The following is a 26,321-nucleotide window of genomic DNA, read 5'->3' as shown; positions in this document are numbered from 1 at the left end:
GATTTGTTTTACTGACCCACTCAATTTTGGTTTTGCGCCCCTCCAGGTTCAAGAATTGCAAAGGTGTGGTGACTACGAGGAAATTCAACGGTGTTCTGACAGAATGGACCAAATGAGGACTCACCTTCGGGTGGTTTATCTTAGAAGTTGTATATTTTAAAGCTTCCGAACTGTGTAAATGGTTACGTCACTCTCACGTGACGGCCAGCATGCCCTCCTTCGGGACGGGGTGTGTCAATTTATCCGATTAGGCATAAAAGTAGAATTCAATACAGTTGATCAACGCGGATGATCCAATTAACATATATACATTTTTGCATACATAAAAAGCGAATATTTTTGCCCTAACTTCGACAGTGATCTGGTTTGTACTGCTGTTCTCCAGCGTCAAACCAGTAAAATGCCCTAGTGCTACCCAACAAACTAGTTACTGCACATATGTATGGTTAAACTTAACTAGTTATGGGCTGGTGAACTGTGCATTAAACTACCGAGCAGGACCGGTGGTAACGACTTATCTGAAAAGGATACTTTTCATATTAGGAGGAATCCATGCCGGGTTTCCAGTATTCTGACCATCGGTATGCTGAAAAGGATGCTCTGTCGTTTCTTCACCCTGGACCTCCCCATCTTTGTTCCAACGAAAATGCCTGGTTTCATGGCTGTAGATATGCCCAATGCACCCAAAAGTGGTCTCACTGCCAGATGAAAATCCTCAAAGATGCTGGTATACTTCTTCACGATTACTGGACAACTATCAAACGTAGCCAATTCCACTTCAGCAGGATTAGCTACAAAGGTCGAGTTGTCTTCCCTAAAGGTCAGCATTCCCGGGAACTAGACAACAAGGCACCCATTTGGTAGGATCCATGATATTTTCCCAGTAGCCCACGTCCCTCTCCTCTTACGAGGCCAATCAAATCAAGGGCTCAATACATTAGCTTTCAGCCTGACAAACTGACCGACACAGTAGGATTCTGCCATCTGAAACTCTGAAGAATTCCCTGTCCAGAGAGTTTCCAACCCTATAAATCCAACAGCTACATTACCATCACGAGTGATGGAATGAAGAATACCTACTGGTGAGTGTTTCTTATATTCTTTCTGCAAGCGCACCCAATCACCAGTTGCCAAGCCAAAAGTTATCCGTTCCAGTGTTGAAACATGAACCCTCAGTAGGTCATGGATGCCATGGACTCTCACCAAAACAAACCCATGTTGGTCTGTGTCACATTCGGCACCCACTATTTTGCCTTCGGGAATATGCATGTTTTCAGGTTTACAGGAGTTAGGCAGCTTTCTGGAACGCACCGTGTCACCCACTTGCAGTTGATCCTTTGAAAGGAACCACTCAGTGTAACTAACGCTGCTTGATTTTTCCTTCATTGTTCTAATCCGACGACCCGTTCAGTCTATTAGTGTGTAAATTGATGAACTGATTAGTGAAGATTATAAGTTTACGTTTGTGTTATGCCTCAGCTCATAGGCTGAGTTTGTGTGTTAAAATGTAAGGTTAAGTCTCATAGGGCTTAACATTGGACAAGTGTCTTAATCTCAAAGTAAGATGTAATGGATGTCTGAGATTGAATTTAGAAATGTGTCCATCTCTCTCTCACCTCCAACAGTTAAATGTGCTAATGTATGAGCTCACATGCTCAGAGTGAGTGTCCGCAATATATGGAAGATTGCAGAGGGATATTCCTTGAGATTTTCTGACTCAAATTCTTCTCTTCTTCTTCCTCAAATTCTCTTAGATTCTCTTCCTTAACCAATGCTAGAATTTATGTTTAATTTGAATCCTCTAACATGGCCTCAGAGCTAGGTTGGGTCTGAATTTCTAGGCGTCATGTTTGTGAGAGGGTGAGCTTGGATTCACAGCAAAAGCTCATTTCAGTGATTCGAGTTCATATCAGCGATCGAGTTTAACATAGCTGGATCTGGAGGAGGATAATTCAGAGCGCCAGTCTTTAATGGCAAAAATTTTGATTTCTGGCAAATCAAAATGAAGATCATTTTCTGTTCACACGAACTGTGGGATCTGGTTGAAAATGGGTATGAAACTCCAATGAAGAAGGAGGAGGAGCTCACGGGGGCAGAAAAGAAGCTAATGCGTGAGAATGTGGTCAAGGATGCTAGAGCACTTGGAATCATCCAAGGTGCTGTTTCAGATCAAATTTTTCCAAGAATCGCAACCCAGGAAAGTGCAAAGGTTGCGTGGGACATTCTAAAACAAGAATTCGTTGGTGATAAGCAAGTACGATCTATGAAACTTCAAGGTCTTAGACGAGATTTTGAATATATTCATATGAATGACAGTGAATCGCTCTCTATGTATATTGCTAAATTGTTCGATCTGATTAATCAAATGAGAAGTTATGGTGAAGATCTGAGTAATCAAAGAATTTTTCAAAAATTGCTGATTAGCTTGCCTAAATCCTATGATAGTATTGCAGCTGTGGTAGAAAATACTAAGGATTTGGATACCATAGATGCTCAGGATGTTGTTGCAATTTTGAAGGGTTATGAACAAAGGCTTGATAAACATGGTGAGGGTAGTATGGAGAAAGCATTTGCTAGTTTGAACATTGCATCAAAATCAAATAGGTTTAATGGTCAAACAAACAATGGCAAATACCAAAAAAACTTTAGGCCAAAAAGGAAACAATGGAGTAACAAGGCTGATTGGGGTAATAAGGCTAGTTTCCCTGTGAAGAATGATGCACATAACACCGGGGATAAAGGTGAATTCTATGATAGACTTCACTATGAGGAGTGTTGGGTTAAGAACAAGGTCAAGTGTCATAAGTGTAGCAAAATTGGGCGTACTGCAAGATACTATAATGCAAACAAGGCTATGCAACAAGTGAATTTTGCTAATCAGGTTGAAGAAACTGGAAACCTATTATATGCTAATCATTCTAAAGAAGTAAGGAAAATAAGCGATGAATTGTACATAGATAGTGGATGTAGTAATCATATGACATCCAAGGAAAATTTGCTTGTTGACATTGACAGAAGGGTGAAAGCCAAAGTCCAAGTAGGCATTGGAGCCTTGGTTGAAGTGGCAGGAAAAAGGACACTGATCATTGAAACAATGAAGGGTAGGAGATATATAAAGGAAGTTATGCTTGTATCTGGTCTTGTAGAGAATTTGCTAAGTGTAGGACAGATGACTGAGCATGGTTACTTTCTTCTATTTGTAGATTATAAGGTGGATGTGTTTGATGACAAATCTCTAAGAAACTTGGTGGTCAATGTGAAACAAAAAGGGAATAGGTGTTTTCCCTTAATCCTTAGCACAAACAAAGCTTGCATTGTGAACAAATATGTAAGAGTGTGCAAAGATATGGCACAAGAGGTTTGGTCACCTAAATTTCAAGAGTCTCAAGCTATTACAGAGTCAAAGAATGATATTGGGGCTACCTGAAATTCAAGATAGTGATGCAGTGTGTCAAGGGTGTGCACTGGGGAAGAATCACAGGGAGTCATTTCCCAAGGAGTCAAAGTGGAGAGCAAAAGAGCCACTAGAATTAATACACTCAGATGTGTGTGGTCTTCTGCAAACACCAAGTTTAAATGGAAACAGGTACTTCTTTACTTTCATAGATGATTATTCAAGGATGTGCTGGTCTATTTTTTAAGAAACAAATCAGTTGCCTTCCATGTGTTTAAGAAGTTTAAAGCTATAGTAGAGCTTCAATGTGGATACTCTGTGAAGAGGTTGAGAAAAGATAGGGGAGAAGAGTTCACTTCAAATGATTTTGGGAAGTTCTGTGAAGACCTGGGGATAGAAAGACAACTCACTGTTGCATATTCTCCACAACATAATGGAGTTGCAGAAAGGAAAAACATGATTGTTGTGGAGATGGCAAAATGTATGATTTTATGAGAAAGAACTTCCTTACAATCTCTGGTATGAAGCAGTGAACACATCTGTGTATCTGCTAAACAGAAGTCCTACAAAGGCTTTGGAGAACATTACACCTTTTGAGAAATTCAGTGGAAGAAAATGGGGATTAAACACCTAAAAGTGTTTAGTTCAATGTGTTACTCTCTCATTCCAGGAAATTTGAGGCACAAATTAGAAGAAACAAGTGTCGTAGGTGTTTTCATTAGATATGGTGCCTGTGAGAAGGGGTATAGGGTGCTGAATTTTGCAACTCAAAAGGTTTTGCTCTCTAGGGATGTAGTCTTCAATGAGAATGGTAAATGGGGTTGGGAGAAGCACAAAGTTAAAGAAGTATGCATTCCACTATCTGCAAATGAATCTTTGGAGATGAATGGAGTTAATGATGATGTTGTATCTAGATGTTCTCAAGTCCAAATTGAAGACTCTCCAGCTACAGTCTCTGGTGAACCACGCAGTTCAAGTTCTTCATCTCAGTATGATCATACTCCACTAAGGTATAGAAACTTGAGTGAAATTTATGAGAGATGTCATTTGTGCACTGTTGAACTCGAAGATTTTAATGAAGCTACATAGGATGAGGCATGGAAAAAGGCAATGGAAGATGAAATGAGCATGATTGAGAAGAACCAGACATGGGAATTGGTAAGGAGACCATTTGATAAGCTTGTGATTGGGGTAAACTGGGTTTATAAAACTAAGTTGAAATTAGATGGCTCGGTTCAAAAGAATAAGGCTAGGCTAGTTGCAAAAGGCTATGCACAAAAGCCTAGGGTAAACTATAATGAAACACTTGCACCCGTGGCAAGGTTGGATATCATAAGAACCCTTATTGCACTGGCTGCAAAGAACAATTGGAAGTTGTTTCAATTGGATGTGAAATCGGCTTTCTTAAATGGGGTACTTGAAGATGAGGTGTATGTAGATCAGCCAGATGGATTCATTGTGCAAGGAAATGAGGATAAGGTGTAATTGCACAAGGCTTTATATGGTTTGAAGCATACACTTAGAGCCTGGTATGGAGAGATAGATTCCTATCTTGCGCACTATGGTTTCAAAAGAAGTACCAATGAGGCAACATTATATACTAAGTGCAGAGGAGACTCAGATTTGATCATTGTGTTTATATATGTTGATGATATAGTCTATATTGAAAGCTCTCAGGAGCTAATGGAGGAATTCAAGATTGATATGATGCATAAGCATGAAATGACAGATTTTGGCTTGTTGCATCATTTTCTGGGAATGGGGGCTATGCAAACTGAAGACTGTATCTTCATACATCAAAGGAAGTATGCATTAACTCTATTGAAGAAGTTTGGACTCCAGGATTGTAAACATGTGAGCATCCCACTTGTACCAAATGACAAACTAAGAAAGGATGATGACAGTGGAGCTGCAAATGAATCTTAATACAGGAAAATTGTGGGAAGCTTGTTGTATCTCACAGTAACAAGGCCTGATATAATGTATGTTGCATGTCTGTTAGCAAGGTTCATGCATTTTCCTTCTAACACGCACTATGGGATAACAAATAGGGTACTTAGATATGTTCAGGGAGCTCTGAATTTTGGTTTAGAGTACAAGAAAGGTAAAGGGGCAATTCTGAAAAGCTTTTGTGATAGTGATTAGAGTGGTTCAGAAGAAGATATGAATAGCACATTTGGTTATGCTTTTACATTTGGCAATGGTTTCTTTTCTTGGGATTCTGTCAAACTACAACAATGTGTTGCCTTATCCACAGCTGAAGCAGAGTATATCAGTGCATCAGAGGTAACTACACAAGCCACTTGGTTAAGATTTGTGTTGGAAGATTTTGGTGAAATGCAATCTATTGCAACACCACTGAACTGTGACAACACTTTAGCTATTGTTATTACTAAAAATCTTATATTTCATCAAAAAACCAAGCATATCAATAGAAGGTATCATTTCATCAAGGAGGCATTGCAGCATTCACTATCCTACAAAAGAGCAAGTTGCTAACATTTTTACAAAGGCATTGGCAAGGGAGAAATACACATATCTTAGAGATCTTCTTGGAATGAAATCAGTCGACAATTTAAAGGAGAGTGTTAATGTGCAAATTAATGAACTGATTAGTGAAGATTATAAGTTTACATTTGTGTTATGCCTCAACTCATAGGCTGAGTTTATGTGTTGGTTAAGTCTCATAGGACTTAACATTGGACAAGTGTCTTAATCTCAAAGTAATATGTAATGGATTAGAAATGTGTCTATCTCTCTCTCACCTCCAACGGTTAAATGTGCTAATGTACGAGCTCACATGCTTAGAATGAGTGTTCGCAATATATGGAAGATTGCAGAGGGATATTCCCTGAGATTTTTTGAGACAACAGTGAAATTTTGAAAGTGACAATGATGGTGAAAATGTTTTACTGTGGTTAATTCCATTTACCCATTTGTCTATTAACTACCAACCTAGGTATTCTAATATTGTGTTCTGGAAAAATCCCTTAAATGAGTGTGCGTTAATTAAAAGGATTAAACAAAAGCTTGTTGGATGGAAGGTTAATACTGTCTTTAAGGGAGGAAGATTAACCATTATTAAGTCAAATTTGATTGGTATGCCTTATCATATAATGTCGTGTTTCAAATGTCCTGATCAAGTAACTGAAAAGATAAATAAAGAATGTATGGACTTTTTCTGGGAAGAGATAAGAAATTAAAGGCAACTGCTTGGAAGAAAGTTTGTACCTCAAAGGAGCATGGAGGGCTTGGTGTTAGGAGAGTTTGATCACTTTAATAATGCGTGTCTAGCCAAATTAAGTTGAAAAGTTTTGACTAATGAGAATAATCGGTGGGTTCAAATTGTCAAAATAAAATATTTAAGGAAATAGAATTTCCTGAGTTATAAAGTTACGCAAAATATTCTCTGGCCTGGAAAGGCATTCTTAAGAGTATGGATATTATTTACAAGGGTATGAGGTGGATTGTGGGTATGGTAAGGATATTCTATTCTAGACCCATCAATGGGTTTTTCCTTACCCATTGTTCCATCTTGTCCAGAGAATCAACAGGCAACTTTGAATTGAGAAGCTAGAGTTAGTGATTCCATTGTTAACAATTGTTGGGATAGAACTCATCTTTCTGAAGTGTTGGATTTAGATATTGTTAGGAAGATAGGTATTATCCATATTCCTATTCAAAATAGAAAGTGATTATTTTGTTTGGGGTCCTTCAGCTAATGGAAAGTTCTCGATTAAGTCGGCAACTTGGATCCAGAGCCCTAATCATCAGGATGTAATATAGACATAAGTTGCTAAAGAAATTGTGGAAGTTGATGATTCCCCCAAGGTTAAAATTTTTGCATGCCTCCTTATACATGAAAAGTTACACACCAGGAGTCGTATGAGTATATTTGTTCCGGATATTGATAAAATTTGCCCTCTATGTGGCAATATGATGAAAATCAAAATCATTTGTTCCTTAAATGTCATTATGCAAATATGGTCTGGAATCTTTCTCCTGTGAGTCTATGGAATAATAATTCAGTGCAATTTGACAAAGTTATAAATTGAATGAAAACTTTAATCTCGTCTGAGGACAATAGTTTGAGTCACTTAAGTAAAGCTCTTCTTAACTGCTATCAAATTTGGAATAATAGAAATAATAAAGTGTTTAAGAGTATAATTCATATCCCTACTCAAAGTTTATTATTTGCAGCAAACGTAGGTTTGTCGTACTTCAAGGTTAATTGTAAATAAAATTTTGGGGTTAGAACTTGTACCCCGCATCTCATTAGATGGCAACCCCCTCATCCAAGTTTTATTAAATTAAACTTTGATGGTTTTGTCAGTTTGGAAGAAGCGTTTGCTGCTTTTGTTATAAGGAATGAGGAGGGGCAACCATTCAATGCAAGTGCTTTTAATCTAGATGGCGCCACTATCTCTCTTGTGGAGACCATTTCTTTAAAAGAAGGCATTTATACGCCATATGCAAAGGTTTCAAGAACATAATGGTGGAAGGGGACTCCATGCTTGTGATTCAAGCTGTGTAAGGCACTTGGGATACTCCTTGGCATCTTAAGTCGATTGCGGATTATATTAGATGGCTGGCTTCTAAATTTCATTGCATTAGGTGGAACCATATCTTTAAGGAAGCAAACTTTGTGACTAGCACTTTAGATCACTTTGACCATACTGTAGCGAACCTTTAAATTTGATTGTATGGGAAACAGTTCTATTCAAGGTTTCAAATTTTAATAAATCTCTTTCTTGATAAAATATAGGGAAATACCCAGAAATAGAACAACTTCTTAATCTTGGGACATAAATAGGACATTTCGAATATGCACACAGCATGCACAACAATCGGCCAGAAATATGATTTTTCCTACACCTTGAAATGACCAAATTGTCCTCCCATATAAATGGGTTATAAAGAAATTCTAGCTCTCATTCTTCATCCAAGCTCTCTCTCTCTCTCTCTCTCTCTCTCTCTCTACATTTCAAATATTCATAAGAGCTCTCTTTCTAACCTCGATTTTTACCTTTTCATTTGTAGGTTTCGTGAACTGGGTTTGCTTAATTTTGCTTTTTGATTGATGAATTTTTGGAATTGAAGTGATTGATTTTGTGTTTCTTGGAGGAGACCCAAATCCTTCATTTTTGATTTTTTTTTATTTTTGATTTTTTTATCATTTCTCTAATTTATATGTGGGTTCTCATTTCTTCTGTCTTCTCCCTCCCTCTGCTCCCTTTCTCGATCCAAATTTACAAGCACTAAAATAGGGTTTGGCTTTTACTGCACTTAAATGAAAAAATGTATTAAAGGTTAGTTGCTATTTGGAGAAGAAAAAAATTGAGGGAAAAGAGAGAAATCAGAGTGGAAAAAAGGAAGAGAGAATGATATGGACGAAATGTTTCGCGTACTTGTATGCTTTCTTCATATTAAGCTTGTTCACACACTATATGTACACGACATGCATAGGACATGCACATGTCATGCTCACATATTTGAGCTCTACCTAAAAACTCATAGCTCACAGCTAAGTCTTCGAAATCAAAAAAATGATGCATTAGATAAACGACCCTAAACTTTGTATGAAGAACCGAAGATTCATTAATTTGAATTTGGTATCAAATTTGATTGGGTTCAAATATTTCAAGGATTTGAAAAAATTGCAGTTTCAATAGGCATGAAAGAACCCAAATGAATCAAAGGAAATTGTTTTTTCGTATTTGCAGGGCCTGCCTCTGAATTAAAGGAAAAAGTAGTAAACTACGTTAATACGAAGAGTATTAAAGATGAAAATACGCACCATCTACACATAATACACTATATGCAACCACATGCACATAATATGTACAGTACATGCACATGATATGCACAGAACGAGAGAAACTTTAACGGAAACATATTGGTATAGTGGATACAATTAAACCATAATTGTTATGTATATAAGGTTATAGTGACAGTTTGAAAAGTCTTGTTACATATATCAGCCACCGCTTAAACGTGCACGTGGAAAACATGATACTCGTTATTGTTATTTCACGGACACGCATGAACCTTAACGTCCTCTAAGTTTTTTTCTTAATTTTGTTTTTCACCAATGCCAATTAGGTTGTGGCCATGCTCGCTAAATTCTGGGGCACACCATAGGTGCATCATAACTAGTGAACATTCCCACTTCTCATATTAAGATGTAGCCATGCACACCACATGCACATTACAGACAAATTTTCACAAATTTCTGCAATTGAACACTTGAACTAGAAATTGTTTTATCCCAGTCTTGTAGCACGTCAAAACTTGAAATTTATACGACAAACCATACCCGCCAACATGAAACACAAACCCTAATTTAACTTCTAAGTATTCATTCATCTTACAAACAACCCAGTTATTCCATAAATCATTGATGAAGGAACTTGGAACCAAACACCCTACCTTACTATGCCTGCCAAAGCTTCAGTTGTCGAAAAAAATGGAACTTTTAGGCCAAAACAGAAAATATGGTACAAAACCCAACTCACTCTTCTCACCTCTCTCTCTCACATCCCTTTGTTCGAAAATCAAAGGTATGAGATGAACCCAAAGCCCAACTCACTCTTCTCACCTCTCTTTGGACTTCTATCTCTTCGAAATCTGAGCTCAGAGGTATGGGGAAGGGAGAGAGAGTAGAGAGAGAAAGTGAGAGAAGAGAGAGGAAGGGAGAGAGAGTATAGTGAGAGAAAAATAAAAAAATGGAAGGAATAACATATTTATATGTGGGTATTTTAGTAATTTTGGTTTTGTGCATGGTGTGCATGGCCAATTCGTCCTATTTATGTCCCATTTTAGAGTATTTCCCTCGTCATGCGAGTTGTCAAAACAATTGTATGTTGTTAGCTAAATCTGTCACATTACACATGGATGATGCTAAGGATAATCAAGGTTTGTTGTTGATGCAACTGAGTTTCACATTTACCTTACCATTAGATTAACAAAAATGTTACTGCTTTAATCTATAACGAAGGAATGTTCATAGTTTGTACTGGGTTAAATCCACCCAGACAATTCATCCAATTGCCACCACATCATTTATATAACTAAGCTCATTCTCTACCTTATTTATTTAACAAATAAGATTTTGACATGTGCGCACAATACATTGGTGAATAGATATAGTGGAGAAGGGTTATTTTTTTATTAGGTTAATTTTTCCTAGATAAAAGTGGTAATGAGAGAGGGTGAATAGAAATGAAGAACTCGGGTGCAGAGAAAATTCACACCTTGGCATTTGTAAGAATGCAAATCCAAAAATTCTTGAGTACTCTGGAATATCGGATGCTCTGAATGTTTTAACTGTTAAATCTTAATTTTTATATTTTTAAATAAAGATCAATGGTTAAGACATCCAAAATATTCGATATCCCTAAGTACTCAAGAAAATCCCAACAAATCACATGCAAAGATAAAACCCAAAGGTACATATTGCTCTTGTACCAAAGCCCTGTTCCATTTTGGGCTACAAAAAGGTTGAAATCTATAGCGATACATCTTGCTTTTGGGACGCATTGACGAAATGAGTGATAGAAAAGAATCTTGATGACTACGAGAATCCACTACTTGCAATACTAGTCTACAATTGGGCAAATGAAACTTGTTGCTGCAAAGTAGAATGAAGTGCACCAACATAAACACCTACTCAGCTCTATCATGGTTTTTCAGGTATTGGTTTACAAATAATTTTATTTAATTTGTACATGTTAATAACAAGAAGTTCTATCACTATTATTATTCTATTTTGCTCACCCAACTCATCCGAGACAAACTTACATGAAACGAGTTCGTTTCCACCGTCACATCTAGAACTGCTAGTTGACACAAATCCCATGGATCATTTCTGTCCTTAATTACAAAATCTTGAACCAGAACAACAAAGAAATCACAGTCATTTCATTCATTTAACATATAAATAATATTACATTAAATAATCATAGACACAGTAATCCAATTCCCCATTTGCCCATCTACCCGTTTGCCTTGATAAATTACTCAGAGAGGAAGGACCTTCTTAATAATCTGGACACTAAGGTTGGCAATCTGAAAGTCCAGCGCCTTCATGGTCTTCTCCTTTTGCTCCTCCAACTTTGCCAACACCTCTTGCGGCTCTACCTCCACCTTCTTCCTCCCTTCCGCCAATTTCTCCTCCACCTCCCCCTACGTCTCTTTCTTTATCTTCATCAACGCCATCGATATCTCCACCCTCTTGATGGCAGTGCCTTGCTCCTCAAGTTGCTTCACCTCCTCCAACTTGTCCTTCACGCTCCCCAGCTTCTCCCTGATGGCCGAGTCCCTCTCGTCTCTGAACTTCCCTAGTAGGCTGTAGTAGAGCTTGTCCAGCGCCACCATCAGCAGTAGGAACTGCACTATCTGGATGGGGAGGGTGAGGTTGAAGTCGAACAAAGCCCCCTTCTCGAACTTCTTTGCCAGGGAAGGTGGCGCCAAGGCCAACGAGGCAGCGACGATGGCGGAAAGGGAGAAGGAGAGGGATACCAACTGGGGCTTTGTGAGCTTCTGGAGGTTTGATGGGATTTTGGGGATGGAGATTTGGAATGGGATTTTGGGTTTTGGGATTGGGGAAGAAGGGGAAGAGGAGATGGGGACTTTGGAGGAAGCCATAATCATGTTGACCATGGCGGAGGGAATTAGATCCTCTCTAGAGCATGAGCTCAGGATCCTCCTGACCATTACACGTGAGCCGTTAGATTTTGATCCAATGGTTACAAACAGGGGATCTCTTTAAAAATCATAATAATTGTAACCGTTGGATCAAAATCCAACGACTCATATGGGCTAGTTAGGAGGATCTTGAGCTTGTGCTTAAGAGAGTATCCAATTCCATGGCGGAGGACTCTGCTAGTTTTTGGGTGTTGTTCTCTAGATTTTGGGATTTTAGATTACCCTTTGGGAATTTGAGGGGTTGTGAATTTAGGGGCCATCTCAATTCTTTGCCACGCATATTCATTGGGTTCTTAGGCCATCTCCAATTGAAGGAGAGGGTTCGTTTTAGGCCTCTGACCCTCCAAGAAATTAATATTTTAATAAACAGTGCAGGGTCATATTTCTTACCATTTCCAACTGAGGAGCCAGACGGCTATAGGCCAAACATAGCCCTGTGAAAAAAAACTCATCTCCAACCGAGGGCCAAATGACTATAGGGTTAAACATAATTTATTATTTAAATTTAAAAGCTACAACTACAACAAATTAAATGTAATATAATTAATATTTAAAATAAATTATGAAACAACTTACTTCGTCGTAGTAATTGGCACCGCTTTCATGTCTACTTGCAGCAGTTAACAATTGTATATTAAATTAATTTTTTAATTTAAGTGTCCAATTACTCGTATAACTTAGTTTGAGATAGTTACATGTATAAATGCACGTTTACCATCTCTAATAGGAAGCTTATATGGGGTACCCATTATATTTGTCCCACATCGGTCATGGGAGGGAATTGAGCAAGCAAACATGCCTATAAAAGGAACACCCCAACATTGAACAAATCACCTTTCTCCACCTATAATTAAATATTTTTAAAAAAAAATTTGGCCCCAAAAAAAAAAAAAAAAAAAAAAAAATTAAATATAATGGTTAGTTGATGTCAGCATGTTACCGTTGCATTCAAAATCCGGTCCAGCTTGGAGCTGGCTTGCTGGCTGGGTTGGGCCAGCCGGTTGGCCCTTTAGTCCTTTTTTGTCCCTTGGGGCCCACGAGCTCTTTGGACTAGCCCTCGGTTAGAGACGGTTTTCGGGGGGCCTCTGGAACCTTTTGTTGAAGATGGCCTTACGGATTCAAGAAGGGAAGGAGTTTGCAGTGGATGATGAGTGGGATTGTTACTGTCCCACTTGAGGGCCCACAAATTTGGCACCTTGGATACAAACGTATTCAAACCTAGTCCAGGCCACTAGTGGCCCTCTACCATAGTAGTGAAGATGAGCGTTGTTCTTGCATCACGACATGGATTCAATCTACTCCCTAATCTAACATCAAATTTAAGAAATCTATCGTTTGACCAAAAAAAAAAAAAAAACACTAGTCCAAGTAAATTTTGAATTCCAAAAAGTCAAAGAAAAATTGGAGTCCTTGTGAAGAATAACTAACATGAAATGTCATGGTGGCAACATTCTAAATAAAATCATATTTATGTGCGTAAAAATAAAAACACAGTAATGCGTGATTGTTTTTAGATTGCGTCATCGCTCTGGTGCAAGTTTCCCTCGCCATGAAGCTCCGAAAAGAAAAACCCTCCCTCATGTTCATTGACTTACTGAGACACCAAGATCTTTACAACTACAATTTTCAGGTGTTGCGAATGGGAGGAACAAGTAGAAAAACAGATTTAAAAGTGGGCAAATGACTGTAGAGTGTAAGGCCAAATGTAAATTTATGATATTTTCGAATCAATTTAGGCCAGAAGGAACAGAAATCCATCACTATAGCGTTCTTGAAGATGCACTAATCTATTCTCCAAGTATCCCTTCGACTGTGCCGTTTATCGCGTTTTTCGAAACAAAGCCCGAATATCTTCCTAAACCCAACCAGTAAGCCATTAGCTATGCTTGGCGCGCAAGTTCTTGGAGATGATGTTCCTACAGCTGACAGTTTGGAGTATGGAAACCATTCTCCTAATAAGAAAGGAAGCGTACTCTCATTGTGTTCAACAGAAACTTCGTCATCACAACGTGGGGACTTTGGATTCTCGATGTCATCAGAATCGTAATATACCTCGTCGTTCTGTTCTACCTCTTTGCCATTCCTTTCTTCCTGTATGTCAGTCTGCCCTTCCTCTTGAAAGCTCATTGATCGCGACATTGACCTGCACCTATCAAATTGATTAGTACACAGCATGACTGAAAAGATAAAAGTCCAGTTAAGAAAGGCGATTAAGAAGTGGGGCTTATTATACGCGTAGGGAACTGCGGTATTTTCATGTTTTTGCGCTAAAAATTCTTGTAAAAGAGAAATGGCAATAGGGAGAGCCTCACATTGTGTTTTGTTTTAAAGCGAGGAACCCTTTCTTTGACGATTGCCTCTTCGTCATGCTGTAGCTGATTGAAACATGCCGGACAAAATGCAGCTGCACTTACCAAACAACACCAGTTTGAAGGACACCACACCAGCTTTATAGTAGCCAACTGGATAAACGAAAAATTTCAAAAACTCAAGGGAACTGCCCCATACCTGATCACCATCTTTGATTCCATAATGGTTGATACGATCAGTTTCAACAAGTAGCTTCTGATTACCGTAGCACAAGCAGAAATGACCCCACACGTGTGGCCTCCACAATCCATAATTTAACAAGGAACATCGTTAATCATAGGAATCCGGCAGTGCAACGAACCTTCCAACTCAAGAGTATAAAAAGGAAGTTTCCATGGAAAATGAACAACTGTTTAATACAGTCTAAAGAATAAAACTATCTGAATGCAAAGAAGTTCAATTTATGTGATTATATGAGTTCGCTTCTAATCCAAAATACTTCAATGGATGATGTGAACATACCATGAAATTTTTCCCGGTCCCTTCTGTGGCATGTGACTGAAAACGGCCTCAACTGCCTGTTTCAATTCTAAAACCGTGGCCGTCATAGCAACTTGAATATCTGTGAAAGCGAACATCTTAGTTCATGCAGCTCATCAGATAAACATCTTGATTCTTGCAATCCTCAACCAAAAATATAAGTAAACGAACATTTTTATCCTGGTAAATTCTCAGCTAAAAAGATCATAACTTCAAATGCAAAAGGAGGGCAAAAAAGACCGAGAGAAAGAGAGAAAGTCAAAACAAATCCTAAGAAAATTGAAAAAAACCGTAGATTTCATTGCGGAAAATGTCTAGAACTGCAGATATGAATTAGGTAATGAAAATCAAAACAAATCAGCCAGACATTAACCCTGAAATGTGCGCAAAATTATTTTTCAAAACGGAAAAAACCTAACTAACAATGTGCACGAGGTTGACCTCCAACATTCCCACAATTTTCTGAGCAACCAAACACGCAGCAATGAGATTAACAACCTTGAAAGACAATAACAGAGATGCCTTCAAAATGAAATTAGAAACTAATAACGCAATACCAGCATGAAAATTACTATATCTTCGCCGAGATCGAAATGGCATCGTAATAGAAAAATGATTACAAATTTAAACACCGAAGATTTCTACGCCATTAGGATTAAAATTAAACTGTAACTCAAAAGAAGAAAAAAAATTACAAATTTGAGTCCATTTTCCAACATTTTCTCGGCAGCCAAACAACCAGCAACAATGCACCTTAGAAATTTAGAAGCAAGAGGAAAGAGAGAGTATACCGAAGCAAGAGCCGTCCAATTTCATAACGGAGAGCCGGAGTGGCTCCTGAGGAAGCGCGGAGTAGGAGAAGCTCTTGCGGGAAAAGCCATCGACGAGCAGCAACGGCACGAACGGCAGAGAATTGGAGCGGCGATGCCGTTCGATCGACGGCTGCCGGACAGGGACAAAATCATCATCGTCAATCCTCAGCGTGCTATACGACATAGCTCTGTGAATTTCTCCCGGAGAAACCCCTCAACCATCGCCTTATACCCGAAAAAAGGAGCTCGAAATTCACTCAAAAAAATGTAAAAATAAAAGAAATTAAAGGATAAATAAAGAGGGATTAGATTCTTATGGAAGAAGAACACGCATTGTGAGATTAGGGCTTTTGGGGAAGCTGTTTCAGAGCTTCTGTCGGAGGCAATTCCAGAGAGAGAGAAAGCGAGGGAAGAAAGAGAAACGGAGGGAGATATTTCCCTCTAATTTTTGTTTTTTTTTTTTTTTTTTTAAATTTTTTTTTAACATTTTGGGTTTGAGAAAAGAAGGGGAAGGCAGTTTGACGTTTTGAGTCGTTACGCACGCGCGGTTTTGCGCTCCTTTGATTTTTTAGGACCAGCTCTAATTAACACAGCTAGTTATTTTATAGTTTAACTAATAAAGGGGGCACGCCAATTTGGTAAAGTTTCATAATACCTAAATTGTCTTTCTTCTATTAGAATTTCAAAGCAAAAATAAAAATCATATAGGGTGGTTAGTAAGTTCATTACTATTCAAAAGGCTTATTATTTGAAATGCTTCATGAAACTGCTATTTAATCTCAGTTTACCTTTGAAATTGGTTTTATCTCACTTTGACCCCCTGAAACGACATTTTCAACTCTTTTGATCTCACTTAACACCACTCCATTAAACAACTGTTAAATTCAAGGGTATTTAAGATATTTTATTTTTTACACATTTATTTACTTTTAGCCTATACACTAAAAATTCTCATTACAGCATAAAGGAAACATGATAAGCCCATTTCACGATATCTTTCTAATCGAAATTGATCTAACCAAGTTTCACCCATAAAAAAAAAATAATAATAATCTCATATCAATTACACAAAATATAATCTAAAATAAAGCCATTAAGCGATCATATCCACAATATCCCAAAAAAATCATCTAAAACAATTGTGCATAGTTTGCAACCAAAAGTTTATTCGAAAATTTTCCTTTGATTGAATAATTTATTTTTAAAATGCCCTAACTCATGGGGTTTGAATTAGAGTTCTCAAAAATGAAATTGAGCTTGGTTTAGTGTGTAGGTTAGATTTAAATACAATGTGTAAAAAGTCTAAAATGTAGCATCCCACATCGCCCAGGGGAGTGGATCTTGTAAGCCTTATATGTATATTCTCATCTCTACCTAGCACGAGGCCTTTTGGAAGCTCACTGGCTTCGGGTTCCATTGGAATTCCGAAGTTAAGTGAGAAAGAGGCCAGAGCATTCCCAGGATAGGTGGCCCACTGGGAAGTTCTGCTAGTGTGAGTTCCTAGAAACAAAACCATGAGGGCGTGGTCAGGGCCCAAAGCGGACAATATCGTGCTATAATGGAGTCGAGCCCAGGTTGTGATGGGGGCTCGGGCCGAGATGTGACATAAAATACCCCTGAATTTAACAGTTCTTTTACGGAATGGGGTGAAGTGAGACCAACTGAGTTGAAAATGTCATTTTCAAGGAGCAAAATGAGACAAAATCAGTTCTAGGAATAAATTGAGACTAAATAGTAGTTTCAGGAGCATTTGAATTAATTAACCTTTTTCAAAATATGTTGTAATAATAAATAATAATCTCTAAGATAAGTAAAATAAAAACAAAAAACAAAAAAGTAAAACAATAAAAAAGAGTCAATTGACACACACGTAAGCGTGTGGCTAGAAGTTAGTATATCTCTATATATAAAGTCAACACCCTAAAATGATGAAGTTTTTAAAATTTCCAAAATGCCCCTTCTCACATTCAATCCTTGAAACAACACACATTGAAGCAGTTACTCCAGACTTAGTTTCATTTTTGGCTTATTTAATTAATCAAATTTAAATCACTTTTTTATTCAAATAAAAAAAAAATACACAAAGCCAAGATATATAAAGCTAGAACGCAAAAAAAGTGAATCATTCATATATACATTTAAAAAAAAAATTAAAAGAACTAAAAGTACAAGTAAAGAATAAGATGTAAAAAGCAAATCACCACACACGCTCACAAATGGGGCAAGAAGATGGTAGTTTAACTAATTGATTGATAATTATTCTACAAAAAATAGTTTTTTTTTTCATTGAAAGTTGGAATACAAAAACATATTATTTACAACATCCGCTTTTTTAGTATAGATAATATCGTATGTTTAAAAAAAAAAAACAAAAACAAAAACCATGTTATTAACAAAAAGATCGTTGCATTAGTACATTTTCAAATAATTATCTCCATTAAGATCTTAGGGGCAGCTCAAGTGGTTCGAAAGGATGATGTAACCATTTTAAAATTATTATGAGTTTTATATTCGATTAAAATAAATACCCAAAATACTTGCTCCTTACATGGAATCACACCAATATCTTAATTTCCAAATAGGGAACCCTGCATTTTTTCAATACATTTTAGAGCAGACATTGGTTCATTTCTAAGATTTGATTACGAGACTTTGACTAATTGCCACATCAACATTTTCTATTTTTTAAATTACATATAATTTGTTTAAAGGCATTTTCACTTCACCTTGTAACTAGTTGCCTACAATTTAGGAAATTTTATTTTCCCGGTCCTTTAAACTCCTACGTTTTAATGACTCTTTCTATAAAAAATATTAATTAATTAAAGTAATTCCTCATTATTAGGACAAAAAGTAATAAAACTTATGTTTCGAAAACAAACGTACAAAAAATTCAAATGTACCAAAAACTAAATGTACCAAAAATTCAAATGTATCAAAAAGCCAAATTGACAAAAAATTCAAATGTACCAAGTAACCAAATCGACCATTATAATCAAACGTACCGATATAACCAAACTTACCTAACAACGAGTTTTGTTACATTCTATTTAATTTACTAAAATAAATATTTTAATAAAAAATAAAAAAAAATCTTAAATCATCATAATAAGAGATGCATAAAAATAGGAGAAAAAAAGGAAATACTAACGTGAATAGACTTCTAATGAAATAAAATTAAGCACCAAAATTGTAGGGAAAATGTTTAATCAAATTAATAGAAGGAATAGATGTTTAGTCTATAACATTTAAAAATGAGGCACTTATATCAAAATGTCCCTTTCAAATAATCTATATGCGTGTTAACCAAAAAAAAAAAAAATATCTACGCCCATTTAAAAATAATAGGTTGGATAGAATAATATTTTTCTAATAACAAAAAAATTAAAAAAATTATTCGACGTTCATATTTTTCAGATTTAAACATGGCAGGCCAACAGCAAAATTTCAGGCACACGAGTTTGGTTCTTGTAACAGCTTCTGTTAAATTTAAAAGGGTCATGGAAATACCAATTTTTTTTTTTTGTTGGTTTTCCAACCTTCAAAGGACAGGAAAATTCGTTGTCTAAACAGAAACATGCAGGCACATGCACAAACACAAACAATATAGTTCCAACCAAAAAAAAAAAAAAAACTATGATTAAGAGTATATACGAAACTACATTTTGCGTTTCATAAATTTTTTCGCGCCGTCGCTTCAAAATTTGAGCGTATGTGACTGAAAATATGGGAAAAAAGGAGAATATTCATCGTATACAATGCCAAAGCTCAAACAAATTACATCGCCAAGCAGCCGGCAATGCCAAATTGTGCAGCCGTGGTTTCTAACACCTACTGATCGGTATAGAAGAATACATACACGGAAAAGAAGCAGGCTTCATTTCCAGTTAACAGTTAAATCCACCACCGCGCGGATGTCTCCGGTCCTAACGCTGCACATCTCACTCCGAGAGCCCGACAATCACAAAACCAAAATTGGCGGGGCAAACAAGGGCAGCAACTAATCGTCTTCAGGTGTGAGAAGTAGACATTTGTTGAATATGTTACTTCCCTATGAGCTTGTAGTAGGCATACAACCCCGAGCCAAGGAAACCGAGAAATTGACCGATAACATTCAACTACCAAAAACGAAACAGTAGAAATACTCAAATCTCTAAATAAATACTGAAAAAGTTATTTTGTTAGAGCGGAGAATAGTTTGCACTTACGATATCAAATCGAAGGCCACCGAATAGCATCCAACCAAGTCCGATGGTAAAAAAATCCTGTAACAGTTTAGTGACCAGAAAAGTATGGTCACACCACCGGGAGAAATTCATACAGCGGCTGCTAAGTTATGTTGTAATACATCTACGAGACGGAAATATAGGCTACACAAACCTTCAAGTTACCGCAAATTGTCTGCGTAAGAGCTGAATTTAGAGTTGTGTTGAGGAATATGCTGTAGTTCAAGAAGAATGCCAGTATACAGGAACAAAGCAAGACCGCCTGCCAAAGGGAGGGAGAAAACAGAAAACAACGGTGGATCTCAATCAAAACCACAGGAGTTACTTGGAAGTTGTATTTAAGTACTGCAAGAAGAAAAAGCATGTTGTACTCAAGTAATTGAAGTCGACTGAATCTGTGAAATGCCGGAAACCCATAGGGAAGATGTAAAATGCTGCTTACAAATAGTTCTTTGTTCTTTTCTTTCAGTAAATACCATTGTGAACTATTAAGTGTGCATGCATTAGCCGAGAAGAGTAGCATTGGTAAAGAATGTACCATAAAACCAGGTGAAAGGAGATAAGGAAAGTCGATTGTTGTCTTCAAGTCACCACGAATAAAAGTCAAAAACAGCAAAACTGGTCCGCATATGAATCCTACCATAAAGAAACAATACCATTTGTGTCACAGCTTGATTCAATTAAATGAAATTCAAATTATGCACAAAAGTTAAAAAAACCCGAAAGGGCACAGGTTGAGTCGGGATGTTTTCTACTACCATTACACCACATGAGGCCAAAACTATTAAGGCCACTGGATTTCCCTGAGAAAATGAAACTAAAAGTCAATATCATAGAAACCAGTCAACCTAGCAAAGTGGAATGCATTGGATTTCTCCGAAGATAAAATGTTGAAGTATTACCAATACGGGCTATGGTTGCAAGATATACTGCTGTCGTGATGTTGGATAAGAAAACAACACCATAGCCATAGGCATCAAATGAAAAATCCCGAGATCCAGCAACAAATGCACCAAGAACAATCACACCGACACTGATAACAACCGTAACATATTCAGTTAAATGAGAAAATCGGGTAGATGGCCATAAAGTAAACACATAATGTAGAACCATTTTTCATCACATTCGCTCATGGGTTAATATAGAACTCTCTCACTCGACCAATTCACAAGCACAAACAAAAGTGCCAACAGATCAACATTCAGAACTTTCATCGAATCAAAATGAAACTATACAATTCTTTATGTATATTTAGAAGAGCAGATGATCTATACATATTATCATCAGCATGTACAAAATAAATTACATACAAAGGGATACTTACCTTCGAACAATAGGAGATGTATATCTCTGCCCAGCCAAAATATACTCCATAACCATTGTAAATACTACAGTAGTCCTCCTAAGGGTGGTGTACATGGGAACATTTACCCCGCGGACAGACTCCATGGAGGCTAGCTTTCAAGGAGAAATAAATGAATGGGCAAACATTAATCACGAATACAAGAAAGCTACTGTTTAATAGTTACCCATCAATACTAGATTACAAGATGCATACCATGTACATCAAATAGGCTCCTGCAAGAGGAAGGGTTTTCTTCAATGTCTTTAATGGTACAAGTGTAGTGGCGTTGTCGTCATAAATGATCGAAGATTCACCTACTGTGAAAGAAATCATGTTCCACCGTCTCAAGGTGTAGAGAAAACTACACGAACATATAATCTGCAATAGTAACCATAAAAAAGGAAAATGTCTTATTTATTTATCATTAGCTATTCAATATGCAGGGCAAACCATGCAGTTACGCACGAAAAGCATTCAAAACAAAGCCCACAACAACATGAGGTTAGACAGTGCCTTAATTTTACTGAAAGAAATGAATTTTGCACTAGAACAGCACAAGAAAGCAGGCAGCAGACATAAATTCCAACCAAAAGACGAAAGATTAATGTAAGATACGTTTGGGAAAATACCTGAAAGAGTGTGATAACGTTTGCACTTGGAAATTTATAAGAAGACAGAGCTGCCTTGTTGAACATCACCAACAGCACTACAAAACAAAATGGGAACAATTAACTAACAAGTCAACAGGCTTCAAAATTTTCACACTCATTTGGGATTGCCTCTCTAGAAAGTACTTCTACCAGTAAACTGCAGCAGCAACAACAACAAAAACAAAGCCTTATCCCACTAAGTGTGGTCGGTTGTATGAATCCTAGAACGCAACTACACTCAGTTTGAGCCAAGTCTTCTGTTAGCTCCAAGTACTCCATGTCTTTTCTTAGATTCTCTTTCAAAGTCTTCCTAGGTCTCCTCTACCCTTTTTTCCTTGAGCCTCTATCTCATAATTGCATCTTCTAACTGGAGTATCTGTAGGTCTTTGGTTTACATGTTCAAACCACCTTCACCGTTCTCTCATCTTATCTTCAATGACAACTACTCCTACTTTACCTCGGATATCCTCATTCTTAATCGTGTCCTTTCTCATGTGCCCACACATCTAACGAAGCATTCTCATCTCCGCTACACTTATTTTTTGCATGTGTTGATGGTTGACAACCTATCATTTGGCACCATAAAGTATTGTTGGTTGTCATCCTATAAAGTTTTCTCTTGAGCTTTAGTGGCATGCGATGGTCGCATAAACACTCGATGCACTATTCCACTTTATCCATCAGGTTTGTATTCTATAGTTGAGATCTCCATCCAATTCTCCGGTCTTTTGCAAGATACATCCAAGATAACGAAAGTGTCCGCTCTTTGGTACTTCTTTATCTCCAATCTTGGAACCCCCTCACACTAAACTTGCACTCCATATACTCTGTCTTTGACCTACTTAGGCAACGACCTTTAGATTCCAACACTTCCCACCAAAGGTTAAGCTTAGCATTTACTCCCTCCTAAGTTTCATCCATCAACACTATATCGTCTGTGAAAAGCATACACCAAGAGATATCATCTTGAACATGTCCCGTTAACTCATCCATTACCAATGCAAAAAGGTAAGGACTTAAGTTTGAGCATTGTGTAACCCTATATGGGAAAGCTTTCGGTCTGTCGTTCATGAGTTTTTACAGTAGTTCTTGCTCCATCAAACAAAGGAGTACTTGGATATATGCTACTCGTACTCCTTTCTTCTCTAAGATACTCTAAAGAATTTCTCTTGCGACCGTATCATACGATTTTTCCATATCTATAAAGACCATGCGAAAATCCTTTTGCATATCTCTATATCGTTCCATCAATCTTCAAGAGCGATAAATTGCCTCCACAGTTGAGTGCCCTAGCATAAACCCGAATTTATTGTCTAAGACCCGTGTCTCTTGCCTTAGTCTGTACTCAATTACTCTCTACCAAAGCTTCATTGTATGACTCATAAGCTTAATACCCATATAGTTCATGCAATTTTGTATATCGCCTTTATTCTTGTAGATAGGCACCAAAGTACTTTTTCGCCCCTCATTTGGCATCTTCATCGCTTTCCAAATTTTATTGAAAAGGTTTGTGAGCCGTGTCCGTCTCTCCCAAGACCTTCCACACTTCGATCGCTACATCATCAGGGGCCGTTGTTTTTATATGCTTTATCATTTTCAAAGCTACAACCACTTCTTCCTTCCTGATTGGGCGGCAGAACAAGTAATTTCTACCCGAGTTACTCAACTCCCCTAAAGAAATACTCCTTTTGTGTTCTTCATTGAAAAGATTTTTAAAATAAGATCTCCATCTGTCTTTAACTACATCCTCCGTAGCTAGAAACATTTCCAATTCTCAATTCTGATGCACTTTATTTGGTTCAAGTCACTTGTCTTCCTTTTCCTTACTCTAGCTAGTTTAAACATTTCCAACTCTCCTTCTTTGGTATCTAAACGCTTATATGTATTGTCAAAAGACACTAGCTTTGCTTCTCTCACTGCTTTCTTCGCCTCCTTCATCACTATTTTATAATTTTCACAGTTTTCATTAGTTCTATCCTTGTTTCTGGCTTTACTTCCTTCTTAGCCTTGACCTTTTTCCTGTACCCCTCTTTCCACCATCAACATTCCTTTTGATGTGTAGCACAAACCTTGGAGTCTCCTATTACCCCTTTTGCAACTTTTAGGATACAGCTTCTCGTAAGCGCTTATGCCAAAAGTGTTTTTCTTATAAACACATTCAATTTTTTATAAAGTATCCAAGTGCTTCCTAAAGAAGCATCTGACATGTGCTTCTCTAGAAAACGCTTCTACGAGCCACACTTCTAACTTTTTCTACCAAACTTAGTCATAAGCGCTTTTAGCTACCAGAATACGCACTAGGAATGAAAAATCCCAAATTCATATCAACACAATCAAGCCCATTTAAGCTTTTAATTTTCTTCAAGATTTTTAATAATTTCAATTTCTTTAAAGTTTGAAACTTTAATTTCTGGGAATCAAAAGCTTCAAAAATTGCAGCAAACGAAAAATTAGAGGAACGTGTAATTTACCTGCGCAAGCCATGTAAGAGATGGCAGCGTAGGCTCCACGTCTGGTCATGGCGGATCCTCTGAAGAACTTCTCATCGTCGTCAGCTCCAATGAGTCTCTCTCTCTCCTGGTCACTCGGAGGATCCGACACCGGCAATATCGAATTCTTGCCCGAACCCAACATCTCTAATCTCTCTCGGAGTCTCTCTATACGATCAGAGAGAGTTCAAAGTTAGGGAATTGAATGGAAGAATGAATTCAGTTCAATTGGGAGTCCGACCTTGTCTGGGGCGGGTTCGAATTGGTCAGGTAAATGGGCCCCAACCCAACTGGTCAACTGGGTTGGATAAGATTAATTAGTGCGATTTGGTGAATTGGGCTTAGACGTGAGTCAATTTTGCCGATTTGACGACGTTGACTTGGCAAAGGGTGTTTTCTACAACGACTATAATTCAATTATCTTGGGAAGTTTCTTGAAGTTGTCACGAGACCGACGATGGTGTCGTTCTAATAAAAATATTTGTCTCGCTGGAAAAGTCAATATTTAGTAATTTTGATGGATACGATAACTATAATATAACAATATTTCTTTTATAAGCAGGATGTTTTGAATTGATTTTTGTTGATGATAATATGAATACTAATTTATTATGTTTATTATGTAACATAATTCAATTTTTAGAGCAGTTTGTGGCCAATTGAATATAGATGGTAAATCTTCTTTCTTTCCAATAGATGTTTCAAATATTTATTTTATTAACATTTAAGCCCTATAGTTACATTATCGATTAAGATATTATTACAATTGTTTTTAGTTTTCATCTTATTGGTTGGTAACGCAGGGTTCTTTTCAACCCCGATAAGGCCAAAGGAACATGGGCTCAAAGGAAAGTCAAGGCCTAGAGAACATGGGAAAAGTGAGGGCAAGCGCTTCGAAGGGCTCAGGCCTTTGAGTTCCTCCAGGAAGCCCTTTCCGAGCATTGAGGGGTGAAGTCGCCTCTAACAACTTTTAGGCACAAGACCCAGGGGCAGAGGAGACAAACCTACTTAAATGTTTACTCTGAGCCAAATGTTAGTTAAACAAAAGACAGAAAGCCTATGAAAGGACATAAAGGCTGACAAGTCTGACTTTCATTTACGGACTCCTACCAACTACTGGGTCGAGCAAGGTGCTCCCTCAACTCGTTCCAAAACCGGATGCAAGTGGGTCTATGCAGAAGCCACTTTGCCGCCACGTGTCAGCCAAAGAAGAGGAGGACAACTCGTGGGTGAAGTTTGTAATACCCCCTATTTAAAAAAAAATAGTTATATATATATGTGTGTGTGTGTGTGTGTGGGTAATTATTTTTACATAATGGTTTTATTAGATTTCTTTTATGCAAGAACCTACCTTCAATATGCAAAATAGTCTCAATGTAAAATCCTTTGCTACAAAATTAGTTAAAAAAACTAGCTAGTATTTATTTCATGTTCATATGTAATTAGAGATATTTTTAGTTTGAATTGCAGAAGAGGATTATGATGAGTTTGGCTTGATTTTTCTCACGAAGGTAAGGTGTTATTTTGACAATCATTAGAGAGTAAAGAGTAGGTATCATTCATCACTCTAGAATAAGAGGTGGAAGTCTATTTAAGGGTGAATTGGCAAGTTTGTAATCATTAGGAATGTAGGAGTTAATGATTGGTGATGATTCATCCCCCAAAATTGGAGAGTTGTGAGTCTATATAGGGCCATAGACTATTTACGTGTGTCTAAGTGCATTAGTTGGCAATATTTTGTGGGTTTAGAGTGTTGATTCATAAGGCTAAGAGGAATCTTAATTATTTGGTTATAATATTCTCTATTCAATTTTGTTCCAAATCTTCCAATGATGTGAGAACGGGTGGA

General features: G+C 37.3%; 5 protein-coding genes across 5 annotated transcripts; 1 reads left to right on the top strand and 4 right to left on the bottom strand.

Annotated features, from left to right (window-relative positions):
- Positions 1 to 534: 534 nt before the first annotated feature.
- On the bottom strand, positions 535 to 1,386 carry LOC125475590. The gene is made up of 2 exons (XM_048580562.1): positions 937 to 1,386; positions 535 to 837 (listed from the first exon to the last, which is right to left on the bottom strand). The coding sequence occupies exons 1-2, from the start codon at positions 1,384 to 1,386 to the stop codon at positions 535 to 537; spliced, it is 753 nt and encodes a 250-aa protein (XP_048436519.1).
- A 616-nt stretch (positions 1,387 to 2,002) lies between these two features.
- Positions 2,003 to 4,879, top strand: LOC125475589. The gene is made up of 4 exons (XM_048580561.1): positions 2,003 to 3,182; positions 3,654 to 3,875; positions 4,309 to 4,370; positions 4,484 to 4,879. The coding sequence occupies exons 1-4, from the start codon at positions 2,003 to 2,005 to the stop codon at positions 4,877 to 4,879; spliced, it is 1,860 nt and encodes a 619-aa protein (XP_048436518.1).
- Positions 4,880 to 11,294: 6,415 nt separating this feature from the next.
- Positions 11,295 to 12,340, bottom strand: LOC108865323 (ATP synthase subunit b', chloroplastic). The gene is given in 1 exon segment (XM_018646017.2): positions 11,295 to 12,340. A coding segment is annotated over 1 exon segment (696 nt). The 5' UTR covers positions 12,110 to 12,340; the 3' UTR covers positions 11,295 to 11,413.
- A 1,247-nt stretch (positions 12,341 to 13,587) lies between these two features.
- LOC103941317 lies at positions 13,588 to 16,486 on the bottom strand. Its single transcript, XM_018646016.2, has 5 exons — positions 15,742 to 16,486; positions 14,933 to 15,032; positions 14,609 to 14,708; positions 14,413 to 14,504; positions 13,588 to 14,243 (listed from the first exon to the last, which is right to left on the bottom strand). The coding sequence occupies exons 1-5, from the start codon at positions 15,944 to 15,946 to the stop codon at positions 13,883 to 13,885; spliced, it is 858 nt and encodes a 285-aa protein (XP_018501532.2). The 5' UTR covers positions 15,947 to 16,486; the 3' UTR covers positions 13,588 to 13,882.
- Positions 16,487 to 19,402: 2,916 nt separating this feature from the next.
- Positions 19,403 to 24,722, bottom strand: LOC103941316 (UDP-N-acetylglucosamine transporter UGNT1). Its single transcript, XM_048580489.1, has 10 exons — positions 24,455 to 24,722; positions 21,963 to 22,039; positions 21,547 to 21,711; positions 21,313 to 21,446; positions 20,891 to 21,021; positions 20,747 to 20,791; positions 20,527 to 20,624; positions 20,143 to 20,250; positions 19,971 to 20,027; positions 19,403 to 19,880 (listed from the first exon to the last, which is right to left on the bottom strand). Exons 1-10 carry the CDS (start codon positions 24,615 to 24,617, stop codon positions 19,806 to 19,808), a joined length of 1,053 nt encoding a protein of 350 aa, XP_048436446.1. The 5' UTR covers positions 24,618 to 24,722; the 3' UTR covers positions 19,403 to 19,805.
- Positions 24,723 to 26,321: the final 1,599 nt, after the last annotated feature.

The sequence above is a fragment of a genome, unplaced genomic scaffold (genome assembly GCF_019419815.1).
Source record: "Pyrus x bretschneideri cultivar Hongxiangsu unplaced genomic scaffold, Pyrus_bretschneideri_v1 Contig15, whole genome shotgun sequence".
Taxonomy (NCBI): Eukaryota; Viridiplantae; Streptophyta; class Magnoliopsida; order Rosales; family Rosaceae; genus Pyrus; species Pyrus x bretschneideri.
Note: the sequence above shows the minus strand (reverse complement) of the source record. Positions and strands in the feature narration are given on the sequence as shown.